At 38.8% G+C, this 27,675-nt stretch overlaps 1 protein-coding gene across 1 annotated transcript in view; it reads left to right on the top strand.

The window, feature by feature from the left end:
* Positions 1 to 1,079: 1,079 nt before the first annotated feature.
* The window catches only part of CHST9 (carbohydrate sulfotransferase 9), an 85,538-nt gene continuing 58,942 nt past the window's right edge, over positions 1,080 to 27,675 (top strand). The window contains exons 1-2 of the mRNA XM_058035468.1: positions 1,080 to 1,137; positions 7,242 to 7,454. Of these exons, the coding sequence (XP_057891451.1) occupies positions 7,355 to 7,454 (100 nt within the window). The 5' untranslated portion in view covers positions 1,080 to 1,137; positions 7,242 to 7,354. The remainder of the gene's footprint in view (positions 1,138 to 7,241; positions 7,455 to 27,675) is intronic.

Here is a 27,675-nt window from a genome sequence, read left to right as displayed (position 1 = left end):
CCGGGGGGACTCACCTGCCCGCGGGGACCGGCCCGCTGTGCCCGGGGGTGTCCCTGCCCGCCGGGGCCCCTCCCCAGCCCGCCCGGCCCCAAAGTTTGGCCGGCAAAGTTTGTGTGTGTGGGCGCCGCGGCGGCAGCGCCTCCCGGGAGCGGCGGGAGCGGCGGGCAGGTGAGCAGAGGTGAGGAGAGGGGAGGGGAGGAGAGGAGAGGGGCGGCCGCCGGGCACCCACCCGGGGCGGGGGGAGGTGGGAGAGCTTGCGGCCGGGTCTCTCCCCGCGGCCCCGGCACCGCCCAGCCCCGGGCGCCGGGACGCGGAGCGGCGGGGCCGGAGGCGGCGGCGGGGCCGAACCGGAGCCTTCAGCGCGGAGCGGCCCTGCGGGATGAGGGTCAGCCCCGGCGTGTCCCTGGCGAGGGTTCCAGCGCCGGGAGCGGCCCCCAGGCGCTGCGGGGTCCCCAGAAGTTGAGGGGATCGCAGAGCCCCCGCTGCGGCGCCGCGCACCGAGCAACTTTTCTGCTGACTCCCGACAGCCGCACACACCCCGCTCCTTCGTCACGCAGCGGGAATCGGGAATTCGTGGCACGTCTCCAAAATAAAAAAATGGACTGGTGTTTTGCCTGTGCGTTTTCTAGCGGTAGAGTGAATGACTGGGGTAGGCTGCGAGTCTTGTTGGCACGCTGATAGTCCCTTGGTTCGCTGCAGTCCGTAAACAAGACCATGTCATTTCAACAGTTCAAAAAAGGAAAGATCTGGCTTTGACACAGTGCTTTTGCTGATGTTCCTTACCCTGACAGTGGGAAGAAATCCCACCTATAATCCTGTTAGAAGACTGAGAGCCATCAAGTTGCTGTCTTGTGAGCAGTGTTTTTGTTTAACTTCCCAAAATCCAGGGTGACTTCCATGGGACTGCTCGCTGACTCCCAGGAGTGCTACAGACAGGTAAGAGCTAAGCATGCCGAACTTGCCTTTTTCTGCTGAGGTCCCTCAGTCCTGACTGGCAAATGTTACTGACAATAATAATGATTTTTCCTTTTTGAAGCAAGATGTCCAGCAGCTGTAGGATGAAACCCTTGAAACTGAATATCCTGGTGAACTGGTGAAGTTCCAGACCTGATGCTTTCCATGTCTTCTCTGCTGTCTGTAAGTAACCAAAGCTTTCCATGATGCTGATGTGTCAACCTGCATACACATAGCTAGGTCAGCTTGGCATTTATCTGTTCTTAACACAAGCATAACTTTTGTTTGTCTAAAGCTGCAGCTTTAAATTAATCTGCAGGTGTCTGAGGCAAGTTGCTATGTGCACTAAACTTACATGCTCTGAAGTTTAGCAGGATTTATGGTGGAGCAGCAGGACCAGGTAAATGGTGTGCGTGTCCTCAGAAGCAGACTGTAACTTATGCCCCTTGTTTCATTAAAATGGATTTTTTTTTCCTTTGGAAATATATCAAAAGGATAATGAGAAACTAGTGAAGTTAATAGATTAAAATGGCGAAATCAAATGCAAACCATATTTTCTTTGCCATGTTATTAATTTTGTATAGTATGCTGTATACTATGAAGTACATTTAAAACAAAATGTAATTGCTATAACAACATTGTGGTCCGCTATATAACAAGGGAGAATGAGGTTGAAAAATGTTAAATATGTACAAGTTGACTGGGTGGGAAGTTACTTTGGTGATGTTGATGTTTGGAATTTCCTGACTGCTATTAAAATTTCAAAATTTTAAGCTCTATTTTTTAAAGGGGCTTTATTGTTTTATAATTGGCAGTGGGTGAGTAAGAATACTCACTTTGATGAAAACAGGTCTCTCCTTTGAAGAGAAATCCCTCTATATTTCATAAAAAAATATTTCATTATTTGTGTCTTATGGAGCTCTTACAGAATTCTCTTAACTTGATTTGCAGTGTTGGTAGGTAGTAATCTTCTGTTATTGCCAGTAATAAAAGTTGTGCAGGCCAGATGGTGTCTTCAATTATACTTTTACACAGCCTTCTTATAAGCAACTCTTCAGATGAAGAAGTTGCTGAGATGTCAGCAGGACTTATGTAACAGTGGGCCCATATGCTGTCTCTATACCCCTATTAAATTCCTATGGACAGGAAAAACTCCCTTATGGGAATTTTGGTTTGGTTTGGGCTTTGTTGTCTGCTTTTGTTTTGTTTATCTGGGGGGTGTTTGGTGAGGGGTTGGTTGGTTCAGTGTTAAGTTAAACTCCGAGCTTAACTTGCTTGGAGATAGGAAATGGCAAATACTGTATGTTTATTTCTAGCAACCTCTGTAATAAACCAGAACAAAAAGTAGTACTGCCTGATATGAGGAACTGTGCAAGCATTGTTCAGAGCCCGAGCTCTGCCATGCGCCAGTCATTGTGAAGCCAGAAAGTTGAGATGTGGGCAGTGGAAAGGTGATCCTGGAGGATCATCTGCGTGTGAAGTAGGACATGAGCTAACAGATGAGAAGTGAGGGAGGAGGGGGAGCGTTGAAGTGAGAAGATATCCTTGCTTCCTTCTACTGACTGAGCTGATAGTCTGGGCCAGTGTCCAGCAGAACATTCCTCACTGCAAAATTTTCTTGCCATGATAACTCCAGTGGAGGTACCTGAAAATGTAGTGCTTCTTGAGGTAAGGATGGAGGGAAGAAAATAAAAAACACCAAAAAATACCCAAAACTGTGCAGTTGCAGTAGCTTTCTGTATTCTTTTTCTCATTTTGTTTTCATTAATTCAGTTGTGTCTAAGGAGATACTGAGTGGGTGGGAATTTGTAGTGTCCCACAGTAATATGAATGTTTTGACCATTATGAAGATTGTCTGGGTTTTTTCATCTGAATTTTGCTGGTTAGCCCTGCATTTTGATATTCTTTATTTCCAAGTGAAGGAAAAAAATCTGAAATTAAAAGGAAAGGTTTCTAAATAGGCAGCAACCTAATGTTTTGCATTGATTTTGGAACTAGATGATGGTGAGGGTTACGGTGGCAAGGAAATCTAAAGTTAGCCAAACATACTGACCAGATGCCATTGGTTTTGTGTGGTCTAGAATAGGAAGGAGCCAGGAATGGTACTTGAATGCTGAGGTGCCTCTCCTCAGCTGCAGGTATATTTGATTGAAAGGAAGAAAAATTGGATGATGTGCTGAAAGGAGGAATTATGGCAAAAGCAGGAGGCACACTCTTCCCCATTTTTGGGTGACTGTGTTATTTCAATTGTTCTTGTTGGCTCTGTACAGGAATGAACCTATTTGATCCCAAAACACAATGGGGAAAATGCAAGGCTTTTATATCAGTAGAATGAGGATTTTTGAAATTCTTAATATTTGACAAAAGTTAAACAATTTGGACTCAGAAGTGAATGATTATAGACTTGTAAAATTTCTACATTTTTGCTACGCTTGTCATTTAAGGCACATAGTCCTATTGTCTGCCAGACTTACTGCTTCTCCATGATGGATAAGGATATGCAGTAGTCTCTTTCCAGTACTCAAAAGAACTTGCAATTTTGGGGTGCATAGCTTGAGCTCAAACAGTGGGGACATTGGGGTCCATACATCCCAAAGAAATGGGGGTAATGTTGGGCAAAAGCAAGAATCTAGTTCAGCACAGGTGGAAGGCACAGAGCAGTCTCTCAAGCTACGTTAGTTCCCTCATAGCAAAAACCATCCAGCGAGGATGGTCAAGGTATCACCCAGGGGAGCCATGTCCCCCAGAACTAGAAGCAAAAAAAAGGATTCACAGCTTAAGCAGGGATGCTGAACCTGTGTCTGGATATGGCTGATCTCTTGTGAAAATACTTGGGTTGAAAGTAACTGCTTCTTGGCTTTTCACAGCCACGAGAAAGCATTTATCTTGATTAAGGAATATTTACAAGTATTTCCTCTTGCCCAGGTTGCCTGAGAGTGTAATCCATGACCATTGCTTTTTAATACAAAAGAGGAATATTTGTCAGTGTTGTGCAGCCATTTTTCAAGTTCTTCTAGAAGACTCACAGATGCAGACTTTTTTAAATGTCACTGTAATTTTTTCATATGGGGGTTACAAATCACTGTGTTAAATAAAATAACTACTCATTCAAGCTGAAAAGCCTTTAAAATCTTATAAGGTAGCCAAATAGTTGGGTTTCATGTATTTAAGAGTCTAACATGAGCTAAAATCAGTAGTCTTAATTTAATGTTACTCTTGTTTAAAACTAATCTTAAAACTTAGTCAACATGTAAATGAAGAACACAGTTTCATATAAATTAAATTAAAATAAATTAAACTAATTGCAAGCAGTGTGTAAACTCTTGATACAAAGATAATTACAGTAACTGTGATGGTGGAGTGAATCTGCCTTAGGGTGTGTTTGGTAGTTCAAAACGAAAAAAAAGAAAAACACCTTGAACTGCTGTTTCCTTTTACAGACTTCTTTCCGCTCAAAACCAAAACTAACCTAGCAGAAAAACATCTGTTTTCTTATTAACAGATTAAATAGCTTTAAAAAAGGAGCTTAAAAGTGCTCCTTATTTTACTGTGCATTTTCATCATCACGTTTCAGGACTTGTAGGTGGTGCTGCATGCAACCACGATGGTGTTTGGGCTAGGTCAGCTCTATATCCTATGCTGTCATGGGTCATGGATGTATGTGATACCAGCTACTGCTAAAGGAAAAACCATTGGCACCATTGCTTGGGTAAATTTTTTTGTGGGGTGTAATTTGGTTAAACCTGGTCAGAAAGTGCTCATGATGGTGGCAAGAGCTGGGCAAACAGGGAGAATGAGAGCAAGTGGCTGGAGAGAGCAGCAGTGGCAGCCTACAAGTGTCAGAAATCTTCATGGAGATGTGGTGTGAGATACTTTCCTTTCAGCATCGTCCATGTGGTCTGAGAAAGCTTTCCTTGCCCACTCAAGAATGCTGTTTTTCAGAAAGAAGGGCTGAATATATGGGAGCTTTGTGTAGTCAGAGATAGAAGAAAGCAACATCACAGAAGTGGGCTTATTTGGAAGCATGCACTGTCATTGTGTGTGTCTGGATTCCTCACCTTTTTATTATGAGAGAAACTTGCAAATCCCAAACAGCAAGAAATTGATTCCTGCTTTCTAGTACCTATAATTTAAGTAATCTATTTCAAAGATATATTCAAACCCTCATATCTTTTTATTTGCTGCTTTTTTTCCCTCCTAATCCAGATGCTGTCAATGTCCTGTTACATGAACAACACAGCTTTTGTTTGTGGGAAACAGAAGAGGTTTGTATTCGTCAGTTCTATAACTGATGGTTCTTGAAGCATTGCTTGTGCTGGGAAGCTTCTGTCTCATCAGCAGAGTGACTTCTAAAAACATGCAAGCAGTGCATTTGCTGCAGCACTGAAGTTAGGTGCAAAGCCCTAAGTAGTTTTGTAGCATAGATAAAGAGCACTGCAAGTCCGAGAGTGCTGAGGGCACTGTAAGGAAAAAGAGGTGCAAGTGATAACAGCTAATGAAGACCTGGGTGAAAGGAGGCTCCACTACCCACACCTATACAAAAAGTATTTCACAGCATTCCCCAAGCATTTTCTTGGTTTTTGCCCAATTTTCACTGCTTCCTTCCAATCCTGTGCATCATCACAATAGCTGCAAACAGGTACTTGTATATAGATGTAAGGTATTCCCTCTCTGTAGAATCAAAGTAGAAAGAGCAAGATTAAGAATAAAGCCTCTGTCACCTTCCTTTCATGTGCATGGTTTGAACCAGTTGCTTCATGACCCTTATAAAAAAACTTCAGACAGAGCATTTACATTCTGTTAATGTCTAGCTATCTGTCTTCTACAGAACAATTACACATAAAACGATTAATATTTAAACTGTGGCTTACATTTTCTGCAGGCAAGTTTGTGCTTAAGGGATGTGCATAGTTTAATAGCATGGGATTGGAAAAAGCATATGAAAAGTCCTGAACGGTTTTGTTGTTGTTGAAATCTTTTGCATCTTTCTAACATAGTTCCTTTGTTCATTCAACAGTTGTTTTTAATGGGAGTTCCTGCTAAGCTTTATGTGTACTGTATTTTTAGAAACTCAGCAATTATAGATGTAACAGTGCTGAGTTATTAAAAAATACAAACTTGTGGAACATAGAGTACTTGTATGATTTAGAATAACTGTTAAGTGGCTGCATTTTCTTTTCTGTGTATTTAACAGATTTATCTTTCAAATATCTTTCAGTTGGCTGTATTCCTTTAAAAGCTCGAGTTTTTCCTAGAATTCTATGTGTTAGTTCATCAGACACTTCTGTCATATGTATTGCCAACAGTGTCCATTATGTTGAATTTTAAGGCATTTTCTTTTGCTGTGCAGACCAGTTTCAACAACAGCTCTTCTGCTTCTAATAATGCACTTTCAGTTGAGCACATTCTTATTCAGGTTAAGGAGCTGTCCTCTAGTGATCCATGTTCTGATTTTATAAAATGAATTTTATGACCCCTTTGTGGCACATGCAGGGTATCAGGTAAATCATTTTCTCTGGGCCCACTGCTGTTCTATAAAGAAATCTTTGTGATAAGTTTTTACAGTTGAGCTCATTTCCATTAAACTTTGTGGCAAGAATTGAGTTCCTGACAAGTCCCTCTCCATATTGCAAAACAGAGCTGAATAAGAAGATGAGCCATTAATTAATTTTTTGCTCTTTTACTGATACCATCTTATGCTGACATTTCCTAATCCTGCAAAACTCAAAACTTGGGCTCATATTTGAGGGTGGATATCATTGTATGACTCCTCGATGCACAGGCTGAACCAATGCTGGGGTCTGCGAGCCAAGTGGTAGTGTTATGGGGTCACCAATCCTTAAGGACACATGATGGATTACACAGTCCAGAAGCAGAGATGCTGGGTTGCCCATCACAGGGGGCTGGCAGCCTCCTGGAGTGTGACCCAGCCACCTGGAAGGCTCCAGCTGCTTGCTGCAGCTTCCCAGCTGTGGTGGTTGGTGGGCAGAGTGGGGCATTGGTGTGACGCCCAGTGACCTCATTTGGGTCATCACCTCCCTCTGCTATGACAGCAGGTGATGTTTGCTCTGCTGGAGGTGGAAGGGTCTTTTCAGCCACTTTGAGAAACACATCTGCTTGGAACTCATCTGGGGCTAGAAAGAACATTGAGACTGTGAGCAGAATTATCAGCATTGAAAGCAATAGCTTGTAAGGGTTTCAGCTTGTTTATAGTACGCTGTTAACACGGTCTCTGGTGAAGAATAAAAGTGTAACACGAGAACAACCTCCCTCTCTTGTTATTCCAGGTTGGTGTCTCTGGGGAAGGTGTCTCTGCAAGAAGATGCAGGCGTGCTGAAGACTTCAGAAAAGTGAGCAATGAGTCCTTCTGAACGCTGAAGAGAAGTCCCCTTGTAGGGTCATGAACCTAAGACAAGTCTTCGTGTCTGTACTGCTGTTTGGAGTAGCTGGTCTACTCCTCTTCATGTATCTGCAGGCTTGGATTGAAGAACACCATACAGGTACACTAGGCTTTCTCTCTTGGCTTTTTTTAAACATAGTTGCATCTGTTATTTTAAGATTACCATAAAACCTATTGAGGGCAGTTGGGGGTGGAGTTCCCATTCCCCCACCCCTACTTTGGAAGTAAAATAGCATTGAAAATAAACTTGTTTCAATTGCTACACTTCATTAAGAAATTTCTTCAGTCACATGAAAAGATGCCCCCAGCTACCTAATTGTATTGTATCAGCTTCATTTGCAAAAGCAAGTGTTGCAAAAGCATTCTGCATGTCCAATTTAGAAATTATTCTCAATGATGATTTGTTGTGGGATTTGTACATTACATTTTTTGTAGTAAAGTAACTTTTGGAGAAAAACAGTTGTGTTTTGCAGACAAAAGTGGTCTTCTAAGCAGCAGTGCTCACAGAATCATTCTTTCCCTTTCTTTTTTGTTGTTGTTTGTTTGAGACTGGGCTTAGAAATCTTTTTATATATAGCATCAGAGTCATCTAGCAACTTCAGGTAAATCTGTGTTAGCACTGGCTCAGGATTACACTACTGAATTGTATTTCTGTTGTTTCCCATTTGTGATGTTTTGGGTTGAACCCCAGCTTAATCTAGATTCTCTTATGGACTAAACTAAACCAGGTCATTTACCTCGACCCCTACTGGAAGCTCAGTAACCTTCCACAAAATGTCAGTAAGATCCTCCATGGTTTTGCTCTGCAGGTCCACTTCTTATTGAGGGCATATCTTTGCTTTTACTTTTATACTTGTATTGGAGGGGGTTACGGTTTTGTTTTCAAGGTTTGGGTTTGGTGGGGTTTGTTTTTGATTATTTGGTATATATGCTTTGGGTTTTTTTGACAGGGGTTTTTTGTTTGTTTCTAACTTGTTGAGTCTTGACTTTCAGATCCTCTCATCTCTCTCACTCAGCTTCCATTTCCTCTGTAAAATTCCTATTTTATAGTATGTTGATATCATTGTGAAGAAATATATCTGTAAAAGCACATTAGTCTCTGGCTTTATTGATTTGTACTATTATTCCATGAGCTGCTAGTCTCCAGTATATTTTAGAGAGCAGTGTTGAGGGGGAAATACAGTGCATCATTTCTGCAGATGTTTGACAATGACCTTGAGGTTTTTTTCAAATAAGTGCAATGATCACAGCATTAATTCCGGCTTGTTAATTTTTTGGGGCTGTCCCAAAGTATTCAAGAGCTTGTATTAATAAAACTGTTGTGAGAGGTAATACAGGCTCCCTTTGGAAAGGTTCCCTTGTAATCAGTTGTTGACAGAAAGGTGTTGGCAGAAACTGAGCATGAAGCAGAGGGGGGTCTTCCTTGAAAATCTCTACTGTTGTCAGGAATGTTAAGGGTAGATATCCTTGCTTTCAAGGTAGTTCAGGAATGTAGATGATGACTGTAGATTATTGATTTATTTACTTGCTGACATTCTTCACATTCCTTGCATCTTTTCTTGTGCTGTAATTAGCCTTTCTTTCCTTGCAGTGCTCCTTGTTGCGGTTTCTCACTGCAGTTTTTTTTACTCCTTTCTTTTGTATGTATCTCTCTACTATTAAAAAGAAACAGAAAAATAAAATAAAGGTTGAACTAGGACAGACTCTGTTGTTTTGGCCAACTAGTTGCTTTCTTTGGGGTTTTTCTTTGATATATTGCTATAATCATCTTCAGGAGAGAGGTTTCTCCATGCACATATAAGTCATTTCAATGTGCAAACCTTTCTCTAATAAAATGGAAGCTATCAGAGAATAACAGAATGGTTAGTGAGCTTAAAGTGTGACTGCAGTTTTGAGTGCCCTTCTATCTCACTGGACTGCTGTTGTGACAGCACTTCATCAAGATCCAAAAAAAAGAATTCTGGCATTCTCTACAGCAGCAGTAGAGAATGTGTATGGTCATGCACATTGGCAAGAGCATGGAAAAAACTAATTCTTTGGTGTCTGCTCTTGCTTCTTCTTCCAATTTAGCATTTAGAGAGCCATTCTTTTTTATTTCAAACACCTGTATCTCTCCTAAACCTTCTGCAGCACAATTCTCTAATGCTCCTCTCCTGTATGCTGCTTTAGAGTTAACATGAAATAGAACATATTTGCATATTCACAATATACATTACTTTAGTTATGGGCATTTTGCAAATTTTTTTCCCTCTTCCACTCTGTTTTCATATTGCCACATGTTGTTCACTGTGGCTTTTTTAGGGATGAGCTGTATCTGGAGAATCCTAAACTGACAAGCATCTTTGCAAGGATTTTATGCGTTCCTTTAATCCTCTCACTAGCTGCACAGCTGTAAGACAGCTAGTTTTAATCTGCAATTGGCTGAGCATGTGAGGTGAAGTTCTGTTAGGAAATGGAAAGTGCGCCTCGTGCTCCTCAATTGCCATGCTCAGAGCCTGTAGAGACAAGTGTTTGTTGTAGGCAAAACTATTTTTATCTTCCACAGTGCCCTGCTCAAGACCTACAGCATTCATGTTTGCATTTGGTTGCTGAAGGGGAGGAAAGTTGGATGTGTTTGAGTTAAGGGAAGTATCTGTTTTGCACCTGTGAAATGCTGCTCCTTTACCACCCGGTTCTTCTGAATACCCGGAGCCTTTATAAATCACAATCTCTGGAAAAGACAGTGCATTTTACTCTTTTGTGGTTTGTAGTGTTCATGCTTATTTCTCAGGCTCTCCTAACTGTAGTGTGAATTATTCCCAGATGTAGATTTTTTAGGGGGGAACTGGAAAATTATATGGTAGTTTTCAATTCCTTTATTAACCTTTGGCCTGCTGATTTCAAGTTGGACTCTTTTCTTTCACACTTGCCATTCTTATTGCCACTTTTTCTAGCTATTCATAATTTTTCACTCTAGATCCAATGCCAGTTTTTATTCATAGTTTGCTTTCTTTCTTTTTGGGTCTCTTATTTCTACTTCCTATTCACATCACTGAGATCTCAACTGTGATTTCATTCCCGTTTGTCTTATTTTGCTCTAGACTGATCTTATCCAAGCATGTTTTTCTCTGATTTATTTTTACTAACTTCCCTCATTACTCAAATGTATACAGCCCAGGAACACCTCTAATTTTTCATCCTGTCCATCTACTCCATATGCACCTGCAGGCTCAGCAGCTGGATGCACTTCTCAGCACAGCCATGTCTTCTGATCCCTCCCACTGTGCTTGGACTCTTCAGGATATTTCTAGTCATGTTTATCATCCCTATACCTTAAAAAAGGGAAAATCTTTCATTTAAAGATGTCTAAGAAACAGCTGCTAGCTAGGTGGTGGTCCTCTCTGATGGCTTCTCAGAGACATTAGCAGACTGAGAGAACAGGGGAGTTTCTTGGTTTGGCTCTGGCCGTGGAGTGTATAAAGACAGGATGATACATCTTTACTTCTGTTGGGTAGCTTCAGTTCAGCTCAGTGGAGTAATTGGGAACAGACTTGTCAGTATTCCAGTGTGAGCATAAATATGTACAGACTACATCTGGATGAAAATTTAATTGACAACATTGATAATGTGGTATATATGTAGCACTTCATGTTCTCCATATATAAATATATTCATTGTATATAAATTCACATACATGAATGAAGCTTAATGTGAATTCAGCTGGATCCTACAGTTTTACTTGACAGTTCTCCACACGGTCTTGCATTAAGCAGTGAAAGCGTCAAAGATTGTGGCATTGATTAAGAAGCAAGCACTATTTGTTACATGCTTAGGAATTTCCAGCACTGTTGATCTTATTCAGATGAAGCAAACTGCTGGGTGTCATGGCTGATGTTGAGTTCTGTACCATGAATTACCTGAATTAGGGGGTTGTGGGGTATAAAGGACACTTGCAATTTAATCCTGAAATATTAGAGACATGAATTGGAGTTTTAAAATAGGGGTTCTAATTTCTTACTTTAAAACTCTTCCTTTTTATGTGGATTGATGTGATTTAGTGTGACTGATTACTTCAAAATAATCTGAGAATATCTTTAAGGTTAGAACTCTGTGCTGGTTTTGTTGTTTGGGGTTTTGCCATGTCTTGTTTTTTTTCCCTTCTCTCAAAATTTGTGTAATTATTTTTTTTGTGTAGTAAATCCATGATTATGAAGGACTACTTTAGAATAGTGTAGTCTTACCACTAATTAAAAGGCTGCACCATCCTCCCATAGATTTCTGGCTCCCAAGGGTGAAAAAGTCTGCATCTCCTCCTTCCCAGCAGTTCTGTATCTCACCTTAAGGATAACAAGATTTTTCCGTGTGCTTTCCCTTCCCTTTGCAGAGTATCCGTTCTGTAGCATCAGTGATTGCCCAGGCATCCTTCTGCAGGCAGTGTGCTTTCCTGCAATTTGTGCATCTACCTCCTGAAAAGCTTCACTACACAGACCTTATACCCATTCCTCAGGCCACAGGTGCTCCTTTTGTAAAGAAAAAAAAATCAGATGAAAATCACATTTTAAAAAAAGTTTGAGCTTTCATGCAATTCTTTGCATGAGCTTTCACAATTTAATCTGCTATTGTTGTAGCCATCTGGGTTGTACCCTTTATACATATTTCCTGGCATACACAGGTGGGCTTTTTTTTCCCCACCCTGCCAGATTTTGTTATCCAAGGGGGTCTTTTGTGTCCTTTGGTAATCTGGTGAGATATTTTGAGTGCCTTTCTTCCTTATCTTGATACTCAAAGTAGCAATTGAATATGTGTGTACACATGATAATATTTACTCATAGGTTTTTTGTGGGTTGATTTTTATTTAAACTTTGTCTAAACAAAGAAACATTGATGTGGCTTAAAGAACCATTCATATGCGATGAATTGCAAAGGCACCTGTTTCATGGAGGTCAAAGTTTTTCTAGACAATCATCATAAAATACAATAAAGTAATATATTTGTGGAAAAGAGGTTTGTAGATAAAGATGAAAAGAACACTGCTCAGCAATGGTTATTAATTCTGAATAATTTAATTCTTCTAGTAGGATTGAAATATTTCTGCTGTCAAGATCTTGAGCAGTTTACGGGAGTCTTCCCAAGTCTGATGGAACATCACTGGTATGGAAAACAAATCTTCCGGTTTACAATGCCCAGTCACTAATGAGGCTGCTCTAATGAGTCTGGGTGTACTTAGGTTTTACCCTTCTGGCTGTAATATGCTGTGTTTTGTGTGTGAAATGTTTCTGTTTCTTTGTTTTATTTTTTTAATCTGCCACGTTATTGGGCTAAAGCACAAAAGAAGGAAGATTCAATAGAATCATGCTGCTTGGTGAAATATTACACAGGTATTGAAATCCTAGAAATGCTACAAAGTTTTATTAGGGTAATTTCTCTATTCTAACATAGAATGGTTTTCCTTTCTTCACCCCCAGCTTTCAGTAGAGGGAAGCTGTAGGGAGAGAACAGTTGCCTTTGCAGGAAAAAAGCTACTAAGAAACAGGTCGAAATGGATACTTTCTTATACCATAATTGCCTGAAAACACAAGTAAAATTTGAAGACAAGATGTTTCCTGAGCTTCTGACTGTAGAGTCACACCCTGTCTTCTGCAGTTAAAAACCCCAGAAGCTTTAAGAAAAAAAAAATTAAATTTCATATTTTTTAACACTTAAGGCTGTATTTATCTATTTCTGAGGATATTCTTCCCAAGTCTGCTGTTCAGCAGCCATTTCACTCATTTTTTCATTCAGCCATTTTCATCTTGCATTTCATTCATTTTACTTTTAGCATTCCTATAGCTAAATCCCATTTAATTTTATAAATGCTTCTGCTTTAGAAGGAATTCCAGCTTCCACTTTCTGGTGGTGTAAAGCAAACTAAATGGAATGAGGTTTTGGGGCTCCTCACAGCTATATATCCAATTTCATGTTTGAGTGGTAACTGATGACATTTCATGTATTACTGTGTATAAGCTTTGAACAGCCCACACAACCTTGTTCATACCTAGACCACAGAGATCTAGTTCTAGAAAGGTGCAGCACATACCTTAATTATACCAAGGTCATCTGAATATACTCTTTCTTGCCTGTTTTCAAACGGAACTTTTAGAGGATTCTGTAACTTTCTTGTATCTATGGGTATGTAGCCAAATTCACTTCAAAATCTGAATTGCTGTTACCCCTGGAGGGCTATTTGCCTTGATTAGTGAAACACTTATGAATTGGGGTATCCTCCTTCCTGGGAAGGCTGAGTAACAGTAATGCTGTTTTCAAAATTACTCTTTTGAATTGGATAGAAAATATGTAACAGGTACTCTTCATGCTATTTTCCAGTTAGTCAGACCCTCAGAGTGAAATATCTGGCTGATGTTTGGAAATGTGATTTTACAGAGTCCTTAGCAGTCAATCTTTCGGTTAAGTAGCTATGCTTTTTCTTTTTTTTAGCATGATATATGAGTTTGGGTTTGTTTTCCAACATTTTTTTAATTTTCTGACAGATGTGCTGTTGTTCAGTAAAGTGGTCAGTTTTCAGTTATTGCCCACCATTGTTACTGCTTTTAATAACATTTAGTTCAGGGCGCTTCTTCAGTTCTAAAGTGTCTTTTCCTTAAAAGCTTTTCATTCGGGCAGTACAGCCCTGCAATCTTGTCTCTTCTGGGCATGGACTGTATGATGCAGTACCATTTAAGACAAACATACAGTCTTACAGAGCGAGAAGGGCGGAGAGAGGTATTTTTCACCTTGCAAATCATCATTTAGATGTAACTGTAGAAAAAAATTGAGATCACAGAATCATCAAGTTTGGGAAAGACCTATAAGATCATCAAGTTTGACCTTTGACTAATAACCACATTATCAGCTAAACCACTGCATTTAGTGCCATGTCCATGTTTAGTGCTCTTTCTTGAGCACCTCCAAGATGACTTCGCCACCTCTCTGGGTGGTCAGTTCCAATTCTAAAATACCCTTTCCATGAATAAATTCTTCCTGATGTCCAGCCTGAAAGCCCCTGGTGCAGCTTGTGGCCATGTTCTCTAATTCTGTCACTGGTTGCCTGGGTGAAGAAATGTGCTACACTCTCCTTTCAGGGAGTTGTAGAGAGTGATAAGGTCTCTTCTGAGCCTCCTTTTCTCCAGGATTAACAAACCCAACTCCCTCAGCTGCTTCTCATATGACTATCTAGGAACTATGATGAAAAGATGAATGTTTTTCTTTTCCTGGCTTGTTCCATTTTCCTTTCGTGCAGTGCACATTTTCAGAGGAGCAAGTGGTTGCTGCTGGAGTATATTTAAGGCTGCTTACCTCTGTGTCTGATGCTGAACTGCTTTGATATGTCACTTGATTGAAAACAGACCTGTTAAAACATGTGATGTGGTCTCTGTAAAATTCCAAGGAAAAGCTTTAGTTTCTTACTGGAATTAAATTAGAAATTCTAATGTTTGTTTTAAGGGTGAGTATATATATATATAGGTATGCATGGATATATATTTATTTAAAGTATTTTCTTCTTTTTTTTTTTTTTTGTGGGTATAGAGACTCCTGCTAGGAGAAATGTTTTAGATGGAAACCTATCTCCTAACCACAGTCAGCTGCTGGGGTACATGGAGATGAGTTTATGTGGAAGAATTTTTTTTTGTATTCACACTCTAGAGCCTTCATTTCCATCTCTTTCATTTTACTCATTTGGTCTTACTGTAAACAGGTTATTGCCATTAATTTGGGATACTTCTGGATCATCTTGCAATGTGTGAAACAAGCATTTAAGGATCAGAAGGCTGAGAGGTTTCAAGTAAAGGGAGCCATTTTATTGTACAAGGAGTTAATGTCTGACAGATGATGTGTATGATTTAGCTAGAAAAAAACATTATTTGTGTCAAGGAGCAAAAGGTTCAACGAAGAAGAAAAGTGCCTTTAACGTCTTCTTTTTTTGTTGTTTTTAATGTGGAAGAAACTGGTTTTATTTTTGGTTCTTTTTTATTTCTAAAGGTAATCATTATTTCACATCAGCATGAATATTGGCTGGGCTTTTAAGCTTGGATCCCTGTCTTACTTCTTGTATTTTTTTAAACTTTATTTTAATAGCATATTCAAAGAAAAAGAGTGTTTCTACATTCTACAGTATTCCCGTGCAAGACATTTCCTATCTGTCAGTTTGAAACTGGGAAGATGCATGACACATCAGCATACAGTGTTTTTCTTCTCAGCTCCTTCAACCTTGAGCCTTGTGGCTATATGTGTGGGAGGGAATGTTGCTGTCTGCAGCCACAAAGAAGGGAGGGCTAGCTGGGTGCTATCAAATGTTTAAAAACCAACAAAATCCAAAATAAACAAACAGGCAAGCCCTTTTCAAAACTACCACATTTGCTCATTTCTGTTGAAAGTCAGGGTCAATAATCAAATCAGCTTGAAGATTCTGCCTTTTGTAAAACAGTAAATATTCATTACTCAGGAAAACTGAAAAATATGCTGTATTTTAAGCACTGCCCTGTATATAGATGAAACCGTTCCCAGGCAAGTGTGAGCCTCACTTGATGTAAAGTGATAGGGGATGGAATATCAGACACATCCATTGGCTTTGGATTTTGTTTGGTTTAATCTTGGTTTAGTGAAGAGGTGCAGCAGCATCATCCTATACTGGAAAGTCTGGAAAGCCATACTTGGCAGCAAGTGCAACCTAGAAAATACTACTGCCCACAGTAGCTCTTTAGGAACTCTCACTCCCCCCCAGTTCCACTCAAATCACCAAAAAACGATTGTTTCCTTATCACTTCAGAGCCTCCCCATGGTAACAACATCCAAGACTATCGCTGACCTCTATTAAACCTGTGTGAAACCTGTGTGCTAGAAGTGGAATTTGTCCCTCAGAGCTTTGTTGTTTCAAGTGGTTTTGTTTATATTGACCACTCAGCTTTCTATCACACAATCCTGCCAGGAATTCACAGCACATAGCTCTAACAAAATCAGGCTGAATAGGCACAGATTTTGGCACCATCTATAAGGGAAAATGACATGAGTTATCAAAATATTTGGAGAATGATAGACTTTTTTTTTCTGGACAATGGTGATAATAATTTTCATGTTTACAGTTCAATAATATTCTAATTAAAAACAAGCAAATAAGACTGGTCAACGCCAGGATTTTCTAAATGAGCAATGATTCCTTTTTGTTTGGTTGAGTTTTTTGATTGGTTTGTTGGTTGGCTGGAGTATTTTTGTTGTTGTTCAGGGATGCTGAAGCACAGAAAGTCCTGGAATGGCAGGGATGGGTCAATGGTTGCAAGGACTTCATTTCCCATGGACAGAATCTCCTATGAGCCAAACAGACAATGAAGGGGGAAGGAGGGGAGGAGCTCTTAAGAAAGTCATTGGTTTTGGAAAATTGACTTTCTTAAGTAACAGTGATAGTGAGACAAAACTTGTCTCTTAGTGAAGAGATTCATTGCCTTAGAACATAATTGATGATGGCCTAAAATCCACAAATTTTGACAGTCACATCAGGGGATGTCTTCTGCATGTCACAGACACTGGGTAACATCCAGAAAATAACTGAAGATCAGCAGCCAAAGGTTAGGAATAATCAGAGCCAATATTAAATTTCACTGTGGGTGTATGCCAGTGTTAGCAAGGTGTTAACTGATTTTATATTTAATGTGATTGGAATGGAGCAGGTCATTTCAGTACTAATTACAGTCCAACAATAGAAGAACTTGCACAGCTTTGTGTACATGTGTGAGGGCATAGATGGAGGAAGAAGCTGTTAAAGGTTTGCAATACTTTCTGTGACAGATGTGTTACAATCTAGGCTTAATACAAGCATGCACTTAGGATCAGCTCAAGGGAACTTGTGGTTGTTTAGAATTGTGTTGTTGGGCCCTGGGTGTGGGCATATTGTCTCTCAGTAAATTATATGCAAGAGAAATGAGGGTTTGGAGGTGTTTGGGTTTGATTATGGTCAGCTAGGGAGATGTGGTGCGTGAGTTCTGCTAGCTGTAGCTGGAAACATTCTGTTGTGTTGAACTGGAAAATATCAGTGCCTGTTGCTTTGCCATTCACCCACAAAACAGCTCTGCTAAGAAAAGAAAATACGTCCGACAGGAAATTATAATTATAGCAAATGTTGTTTGCCGAGACAGTTTTGATTATACTTTATATTCTTGCTTAATTTTTTTTAAAGACCTGGCTCTTCCTGGGAAGAGTAGAAAACAGTTGTTCCAGAATTGTTGCCATACCCACATAATGTTTCTGTTTTTCAGAAGTGCATGTCATGACAGGTTACTTTGACTTTGGCCTTACAGCAATGGCAGAGGAGAAGGATCTTTAGTTAGTAAAAGCTTAATAGAACTGGGTAAATAGAATTTCACTTTCTGGTCCACTTGTCTGTGCAAAATCATTTTTTTATTCCAGGAAGAACACTTAGTGGCCAAATAATGCAGTGGAATCTGTTGCAATAGTGTTATTTCATTAAAAAAAAAGAAAAGAAACCTACTATATATTTCACACTACAGTTTTTGAATGAATTCTGGCAATACAAATTAGGAAAATATATAGATGCATTAATTTATTTTTCTTTTTCTTTGTTTCTGTCTCCTTTTTGCTCTCATTAAATAGCCATTAATGCACAGTATGGCTTCTCCACTACTGAGAACTAACAGGAAACTATCTTTTAACACAGGTCATGGTATTTGAATTGTGTGCAAAATGCAGCCTGTTACTTTAAATATTATGCATATATTTCATTAAATGTCATTGCTTTAAGATGATCCTGTACTTGCAGTCAAGAATTATGGAGCACTTTCCAGGAAGCACTTTTGTTCTTGATGTTGGGCCAATGAATCAAGACTTTTCATGAACTTCAGCTTGATTTGTAAACTATTTGGAAATGCTCAAGCCAAGTAGCTCTATGGGACAGTTGTTAGTAGAGGTGACAGATATTTGTTTTCCTTAGAAACTGAAATTTCTGTGGGAATATAAGATTCTCAAGTTCTCTAACCTTTTCTACCTACCAGCAGTCCTCAAAGAGGTCATCAAATATGTAAAATTCTGGCCCTGGTGAAGAACCAAATCTGTCATGTTCTGTGATGGGAAGGAAAGAAGAAGCTCAGGCAGGCTGGTAGAGGGATGGGAATTTATTTGGATGTGTTTTTATCTTTTTTACTCTCTTGTTGTGGGAGCTGCTGAATTATTAATGCAATAATAGAGTCCATTGGATATGAATAGAGTCCTAATCACTAAAGAAGTTACTTGTAGGATCAGAATCATTAGAGTGAGAGTTGGCTGACTGGCTTCCAATTAAATTATATCAAATGAAGCAACAAACTGTAGAAAAAAACCACTATTTTTTTCCCAGTGAGTATTTGATGAGTTTTCTTCTTCCTCTGTGCAATTTTATGTTAAGGATTTGCTATTGCAGTCTGATGGCAGGTAGAAGATAATGAAAAACATCTCAGAAAACCTCCTGGCATGGCTCCTGGATTTCAAATTACTTTCATGGGATGGAGACCAGCACAAAGTATATGTGAAATGCAACAAATAATGTGGACTTTGGGGATTTTTTTAAATTTGCTTTATCCTCTTACAGATGGCGAAATTAATTTCACCCTGCCTCTTTTCTGTTTCAATCTTTTCCCTTCAGTGTGCCCATTTTGAAGATGAACAGGCGGGTGAGACTGGGCTTGCGTAGGCTGAGGTAGTTGCAGTGAGGTATAAATACTTGATGATTTATTTAACCTTTAAGCAGAAATTTCTTTCTGGTGGAATTAATCTGCAAATAGCTGAGGTGTGCTACCACTTGAGTTATGATTGATCATGCACTATAACAAAACTCTATTGGCATCAGGTTTAGGACTGATGTACATATAAATATAATGCAGATAAAGCTGCCAGGTGCTGTGACTGACAGGTGGGTTCAAGGTATTCTTGGAAAGAAGACTCAGCCTTGTCTCTCCAGTTAATAAAATGTGCATATTGGGCAGCTTGTATTAATATTCTGTAAATAAAATACAGTTGAATGACAGTTGGGAAGCAGTTTAAGCAAAGTCGTCTGTGGTGATCAATGCACACATAAATTAATAAATGATTTTCTGGAAAGTTACAAGTTAATCTTGGTATTTTAAATGATCTAATCCATGTGGACCAGTATCCAATTAAGGCAATCATATTAATTATTTGAGGGAGGTCAGATGTTTATTTGCAAAACTTTGCTGTCCTTTCAGTTTTCATTTGGGCCTGAGGACCAGGTATTTTGCCTGGGTCAGAAGGGTGCCACAATGTCTAGCTCTAGAGCTGGTAGAAGAACATCTTTTTGGTTTTGTCTTTCCACAAGGGCCAAAGACCACATAAATGAACAAAACCATTTGTTCATTCTGTTCAATGTGTTTCTTGAAGCTGACACATTCACTAACAAATGTGCTTTGTTACTGTGTATCCCCTGAGGTAAGCCATAGAAAAACAAGAGCAACTGATCAAAAATGGCAGAGTAAAGCAAATGGTTTTTGGAACCTTGATGATAGGAAAGGAGAGCATGCCATAGATGTTTAGTTCTAACTTCTGTTATGACTTCTGTTACAAGAAATGTGCTAAAGTTACTTTTTATTATTGCATATTTGTTGTACATGTTTATATTTTTCATTATTATGTTTTACTTTTCTCAGACTACTGCTTGGCAGTTCCTATTACTGAAATATTTTTATCCTTTAAGTATGTTGTTTCTCACATATCAATCATTAGTTAAACTCTCTATCATAAAATCATTCTCTGATGACACCATCTAAAGAAGGCTGGCATCACACCACACAGTCAGCCATTCATTATGAGTAACCTGGCCACAAATGTGGTTTTGCCTTGAAAAAACTTCTGACATTCCAGGTTTTTCCAGAACTCTGGTTCTCACCGACATTTCTTTTCTTGCCCTCCAAATATCTGGAAGCAGCTAACGTGGCTGCAGTCTGTAGAAGTTTTAAATGGGTGTATTTGTAGGAATAGTATCTCCTTGTATAGTGCAATTTAAAACTATCTTCCTCATGTTAAAATAACCCTTAGCCAAAAAGATCTGTGCTTCAGAGATTAAGTAGAATTATTGAAGATTTTTTTATGTGTGTGAGGAATACTGAAGTTTGACCAATTGAAAGTACCCAAGTCTGTTCCTGCTTTTTTTTTTCCTAAATACTCTTTGTCTTTTGATGTTCTCCTCTGATGTGATATTGCACTTGCACAACAGTGTTTGTGGCATAGAGGTAATGTTTCAGGGAGTTCCATTGCTACAGAGAGTCACATTTTGTTTTTCAATAAATATCCATAAAACTGAGCAAATAATTATGTTTGCATTTGATGCAATGTCAAATACTATATTATCAAATATGTTCACTTGAAACTGTACCTATCTAGGAGTATTTTCCAGTTACTAATAAAACAAAATATTTGTTGTGGGGGAGTGAGATCTGATCTTATGTCTAAACATCCAAAGTGACAGTAAACATTTGTATGTGGAAGCCTTGTGATGGTGCGATGCTGTGAGCTGGGGAACAGGGGGTTGTGAAGAGGAGGGAAGGCAGAGCCTGAAGAGGAGCTAAAATAGTTTTGGTGGTATGACATTCAACAAGCTGAGTCCAACAAAAAAGCCCAACCCACACCGCTTTGTTTTCTTTTCTGAATAGGAAGACAGTGTAATCAGGTGGATCATAAATACTCTTTTAAAATGAGGAATGTTTATAGGATATAATGACTTAGCCTTAGACTGCCATGAATACCAATGAGGGGAGGCATTCAGACTGATAGACCTGAAAGTTGTGAGTTTCCAAGAGAAATGCTGCTTGAGCCAAGCAAGTATGGTAGCAAGATGATCACCTTCTGTCACGTAGGACATATCAGGTCACCTCTACCTTCAGGTAGCTCAAGCAGAGGCTTAGGAATCCAATTTTCTGTGGCAGACAAAAAGAAGCAATAAATCAGGTCAGGTTCAAAGGTCTCTCCAGTGTCTCTGCAAACAGTGTTTGGAGTAGACTATAAACTAGAGAAGTTTATAATAGTAATTCAGAGAATTTTCTTTGCCTTTTGTGTTTTATAATTTAGAGGCCTTCTAGATTTGAGGTGTGTTAGTAGCCCTGAATTATTCCTTCTTCCATCAGTTTGTACAGTGTTGTCTTAACTGATGCCTTTCCTCTGAGATTCCTCTGATGAGAAATCCAGCTAGAATACTGGATACTACTGGAAGCATTTTTCCCATGATGGTCTTCAATTCTATGGAAATATTTTCCAGAGTGTGTTATAATTGAATCACTAAAAAAAAGTTTTCCACTTTCTGTCCCTGTGAGAATGTTATTTACTGATCATAAAATTAAAATGTGACTAATGGACGAATGGCTCAGCAGAACATCCTGGCTACTTTTTTATGGTTTTGGCACTTTTCTGTGCTTCTCTTTATCAAAAACTAATCAGGAATGATTGATTGTATCACTTCAGCTTTATACCTATCAAAGTGTTGATAGTAAATTGAAGAATGTTGTTTTCCAATAATCTTTTTTGTAAGAGGGAAAGAGATATCTATTTAACTGTAATCATGAATGTTCTGGGATTGACTTGACACATGTGTAAATAAACTGTCTTTCAAGAAGAGAAATTTGGATTAGAGCAGATCAGAGCTCTGATAGATGTTTGAGGGGAGAGAGGCTTAGGTATTAAGGACTTTCTTCAAAAGACAAATTTTGACATGTTGCTTTTTTTTTTTAAATGAGTAACAAGCAAACTCCTCTGGCAGTCAGGTCAGTAACATGACTGAAATTATTACTTTTTTATTAGATGTATATTTTCTCCATACATTTGGCAAAACATGCATCTCTTAGTGCCTAAGATTGAGAGGAAGTGAAGAATAAGTGAAGATTTCTGCTTTTTTTGTACAAAGCATCAAGTGTTCCAAATGCCACATTTACTTAATGTTACTTTTACAGTGATTAGAAATGGACCTGACAGTCTGAGCTGGGCAAAACGTTTGCTGGGTAAGGATAGCAAATAGAATTGTGTGATAGCTTGGGGTTTTTCTCGCTATCTGGAATGAAATTTGAGCGTATCAATCAGCTGCAACACCTTTGGGAGCAGAATAACAATTAGGCAGTGTTTGTGAAGCCATGGCCATTGCCCTGTGGATTGCTTGGAGGAGCTAACCTGCTGCCATTCCGTCTCAGAAGAGCTGTCTGTCACCAGCAGGTGTAGGTATGCCAGTGCACTTCTGCAGCTTAGAGAAACTGAGCAGCTGACAGCAGCTGAGGCTGTTCTACCCATGAAACCACTGCCTAAACTTCAGCAGACAAAAATTCAATTTTCTTGTCTTAGTCGACAATTAATGGGGAAAGTGGCTGCACTGTCAAGTGCTCACTGTTGAATGATTTTCTCAGCTGAGACAGGTGCATGAATGGGAAAAATAACTTCACTAATTTCAGGCAATTTAGCTCTAATGACTTTTTAAAAGCCCCACAAGCTAGGTGGTCCAAAGAAAGGCTCTAGGAGAAATTACGTAAACACTAAATAGATGCAATCATCTACATTTGCTTTCTTGAAAAAAATCACTTATTTTCCTGGCAAGAGTTTATGGTTGAAAAAAAAAGAAAAATGAAATAGTGAAGACATTTTAAATAATTCTGTAAGGATATGTTTGAGGTTTTTACCCCAGAAGAATAATGATGAAATAACTTAAAGTTGAATTAATTTGAAAACCTTCAGAATGATTTTTAGTGGAAAGTATAATTTTATCAAGGTAGAAATTAAATGCAAATAAAAAAATAAGGGTATTTCTTGTTTATTTCAGATGAAAAAAGTAATAAAATAAAAATTTTTTTGTTTAATATCTGACTTTGCTTTTGAAGAAAATTTTGATTCAAAGAACTATATGATATATAGCTTAAGTATAGAGTCTTGTTAAGAATGGATAAAAGATAGAATGTCAGATTTTTCTTTAGAAGTGTAATTGAGGGTTTTACTAGCTGGAACAAAGGCCCCTTTAACTCATGCTGATATATTGGAGATGCATTATAGATTACTGAGAAAGCAAATGATAATGTATCACTTAATTTATTTGACAAATGTACTTTCTTTAATTAGCTACAGTACTTCATAGACTATTAGCAAATATTTTGCAGTCTGTCCTTTAAAGAATGATTTCTCATAAAGAGACCTTGCAACATCAATTGATTAAGTCCTGATTTGAGATGAAACGTCCTCAGAATTTTGTGAGCAAAGTCTGCCTGTGCAGTTTCTTGAAGCATGAGTTGGAGAGTTTGATGCAGAAATCAAGTTTTTTCCATCCTTTACTAAACCTGTGAGGCTTTTATTTTAATTCTAATAATTTATATTTTCTGATAGAAATTGTGCTGTCTTTTGTTGGAACTGTTAGATAGAGGTCACATTCCACTATAATTCAATTCCTGAAAGTTAGAAAAAGACAGCATTCTGTCAGAGATTAAATAATCTCCAAAGCAGTTCTAATCAAACATTTTAAAGCTTTCCAAAAGCAATATAAGCCATCTCATTCTGTTATTGCTTTCTTTTATGCATTTGTTGTTTGGAGGAACCTCATGTTTGTAGCAAAATATATCCTCCTACAATAGGAAACTTTCTAGGAGGAAGAATTCATCAAGAAGTCTATTTTTGGTCACCATCCGGTTAGGAGGTGCAATGATGCATATTTCAAGCTGCTGAATATCTCTGCCAAAAAAGTTCAGATATTTTGTTTGTTTAATAATGCAAGTGTAGCTGCTGCCTGAACACATGGCAGCTGTTTTGAGGGAGATTTCTAGCCTGATGGTTTCCATCAAACAGCCTGTCCTAGTGGGCACTGTTCTGAAACAGTAAAGGCTCACTCTTGAACATAAAACATGATTTGAGAAGATACAGAGCATCATGCCTTCTCTATGTGCAATGCAAAGGGATAGGAGGAGAAAGTGACATTATGCACTTGCTTCTCAGGGGGACGGTGACAAGCCTAGACAGGACTGCAGGTTTATGCACGCTTCACACTTTTTTGCCTGACAGTAGAAATGCCAGTATGAATTTGACTCCTCTCTTGCTTAACTTGCAAAATGTCAGTCAGTAGCTGCAGTGGTTTATGGAAATGAGGGTAATGTCAACTTCCTTCAGTGTTATGCTTTTCATGCTTTAAGCAAATAAGACCACTTCCATAGCTCACTTTTAGTCTGAAAAGTTTGAGGTATTTTGGATTTGAGCAATAACTCATTGTAACATGTTCCCACATGATACTGGACATGATATAGCTGTTGCCAGCAAGATCTTTTGATGAATGCTTTTAGCCCTGGATTACAGAATTACAAAGTAAGTGACTCTGGATGATCAAATAAATAGTTCTGTAGTGGGTGGTGCTCCTCTTCCTTCTCAGGTACGTGGTGTTAGTCTTACAGGTCCTACAGAATTATTTTTTTTCTTTTTAGTGGACCATTGCTGTATCATTTTAGCCTCAAACATTAGTAGATTATGGTTGTGGAGTTCTTTAACCCTGAATTTAATTGCAGAAGATCAAGATCTTCCATGCCCTAATAAATCATGGTGGTGATACATGAATAAGGGAGAAGATTTGTGTTGGTGTAAGAGAATTTATGTAAGGCTTTGTAAATTATGTATGGAGATTCATCAAAGAATATGTAAAAATATTTCCATTCACACTTTGCATCTTAAGCCTTGGGATGTGAATCATAAAATACAGGAGAAGAAAGAAGACAAGATGTGTAGGAGGGAGTTGAAAGAGAAATGTTGGTGTTGGTAGGCTGATCTTCCTGACCAGAGTGGTTTGTGGAGAGTGGTTATCTTCCTTTTTGTCCTGCAAGATAACATCAGTTGTCAGTCTTTATTGTGGTGTAGTGTCAGTGGGGCTGGACTCACACACTGGTTCAGATTAAGGCTGGGGAAGAGAGCTCATAATATTTGTTGTTTGGGGTCTGGGCAGACTGGGAGGAACAGGAACACTTGTCTGGATGAAGCTAAAAATGAGTGGTGAGCAGGCAGGTACAGGTGCAGGTGTGTGACTGGTTTCAACAGGGCTTTTGTTCTTTCCTTTTTTTTTTTTTTCATGTTTATAATTACAAATCCACTTTAAATATCCATTTCTGACCATCTTCTATGGAGTCACAATCTTTCTACAGGCTTAAGAGAAAGTCTAGAAAGAGGCTGGTTTCCACTGCCTAAAATTAGCCTTGAGAACACCCCTTAGAGGTACTATAGTTTGTGTTCTCTCTCTATAAACTTTTGTAAGAGGGTGTGTGAAGGAAATCTAGCCAAGAATAGAAAGAGGTTTCATATTGCTAGTCTATATAAAACTGCAAAGGTTTGCCAGGTTCTTCTGTAGTTCTGGGGCTTAGTTAACCCTCTAAGTATGTTGTGTAGTTCTGTCCTGGTATAACCCCAGGCAGAAACCAAACACCATGCAGCCCACTCCACCCCAGAGCAGGATGAGGGAGATAATCAGAGAAGCAGAGGTGGGAAAACTCAAAGGTTGAGATAAAGACAGCTTAATGGGCCAGAAAAGGAAGAAAATAATAATATTGATGAAAGAAACAGAATATGCAGAAGAAGTGATGCACAATGTGATTGCTCACCCTCTGCTGACCGATGCCCAGACAGGTCCCACACAGTGGTCCCCAGCCACCTTTCCCCATGGTTCGTGTACTGAGCAGGACACCATGTGGTGTGGAATGTCCCTTTGGCCCAGTGTCCTGGCTGGCTCTTCTATGAACTTCTGCCCCTGCAGCCCTCTTGCTGTCACAGCACGAGAAGCTGAAAAGTCCTTGCCTTAGTATAAACACTCCTTAGCAACAACTGAAAACACCAGTGCTTTTACAACATCATTCTCATACTGAATCCAAAACACAGCACTGTACCAGTCTCCAGGAAGAAAGTTAACTCAATCCCACCAAAAACCAAGGCCAGTTCTAGTTAACATTTTAAGATCCTTTTGAAAGACCAGTTCAGGTGCTGATCAAAAAAGTGCAGATACTGTTCTGTAAATATAAAAGAAAAATAATGGAAAAACGACCTGCTGCATAAAATGCTGCAAGTAGAAGTGTTATAAGGTGTGTTGCACCCTCTTGCAGCCATAAGACATTGAGGAAATTTCTTTCTGTTTCATGGAGGTGGATAGCTTTTCCTTTACATGTAATATGCTTACCTGGTAAACAGGAAAATCAGAGGTTCATGGCATCAAACTCTTTTGCCTCCCTTTCCTGGGGGAGAAGGAGCAATCTCTTATTCAAGGTCCTAGATATGATGGAAGATAACATGTTCTGTCTGAGTTTGCCAATGATTTCTTAAGAAAATAATAAAGAAAACTTATGCCCTAGTTCCCTGTCTTCAAAGCAGAGGTGGTGCTAGGTCCTACTTTGAAGGCTTCTTCTGGTATTAGAATCCTGTGCTGACAGAGACACAGTACTTCAGGTTCAATGAAACCTTGTGCCATGTTTGTTGTGCTTTGAGACCCTTCCTTACAAAGGCAAGAGAACATTCCTTACAGAAGGATGAAGTTCTCTTTATTCCACTCCTTCTTAGTAACTCTAAAAATCCTTGTAATTAAGAATTTAGTCCTTAGATAGAACTTTGCCCCTCCTCAAGATTTATGCTCTTGTTTCATTGCTTACAAAATTCTTTTAACCAATTCATTTGTATTATCAAAAGGCATTGTCAAGTCAGATAAAATGATTTCTTGTAAATGACAGTGGTCACTGCATTCAGGTTCAGAAGCTCTGGTTGCAAAGCAGACAGGTGTTGTATAAAACCAAAACTATAAGAATACTTCCAGATTTATCTTTGTTTAAGGTTTATAACTTATCAGTCTGTCAGTATGAGTATTTAGTTTACTGCATTTAGAAGCCAAGTCCCTTCACTGTCTCAAATTTTCTGGGTCTCTATGTTCTTTTATATTTGGCTTAATAAAGCAAAATTTAAAAAAATTTAAAAAAACACCCTCAATAAATATTGATTTAAAATATTAAGTAATATTGAATATGTAATTAAAATAATAAATTAAACATTGAACTAAAAATCTTACATCTAATAAATTCACAATTTCTAAATTTGCAATAAGTATTATGTCAATATCTGCAAGGCAGTTGTATATAGCTTGAGTATTTACATATTTAAGAGCCAATTGAAGTGGGAAAATACAATTTATAGTTCACTAACCATTTAAGCTAGGAATGTATGCAAAGGTTACAGTCTTGTATTTCAGCATCCATTCCCACAAAGATGTAGTTGGAGATGTTTCAGTGTTGTTTATATTAAAGGTACTAATGCTGATCACAGTGGTCTAACCAGAAGCTGTG

This window comes from Melospiza georgiana, chromosome 1 (assembly GCF_028018845.1).
Source record: "Melospiza georgiana isolate bMelGeo1 chromosome 1, bMelGeo1.pri, whole genome shotgun sequence".
Classification (NCBI taxonomy): Eukaryota; Metazoa; Chordata; class Aves; order Passeriformes; family Passerellidae; genus Melospiza; species Melospiza georgiana.
This window is presented reverse-complemented; position numbering and strand designations above follow the sequence as displayed.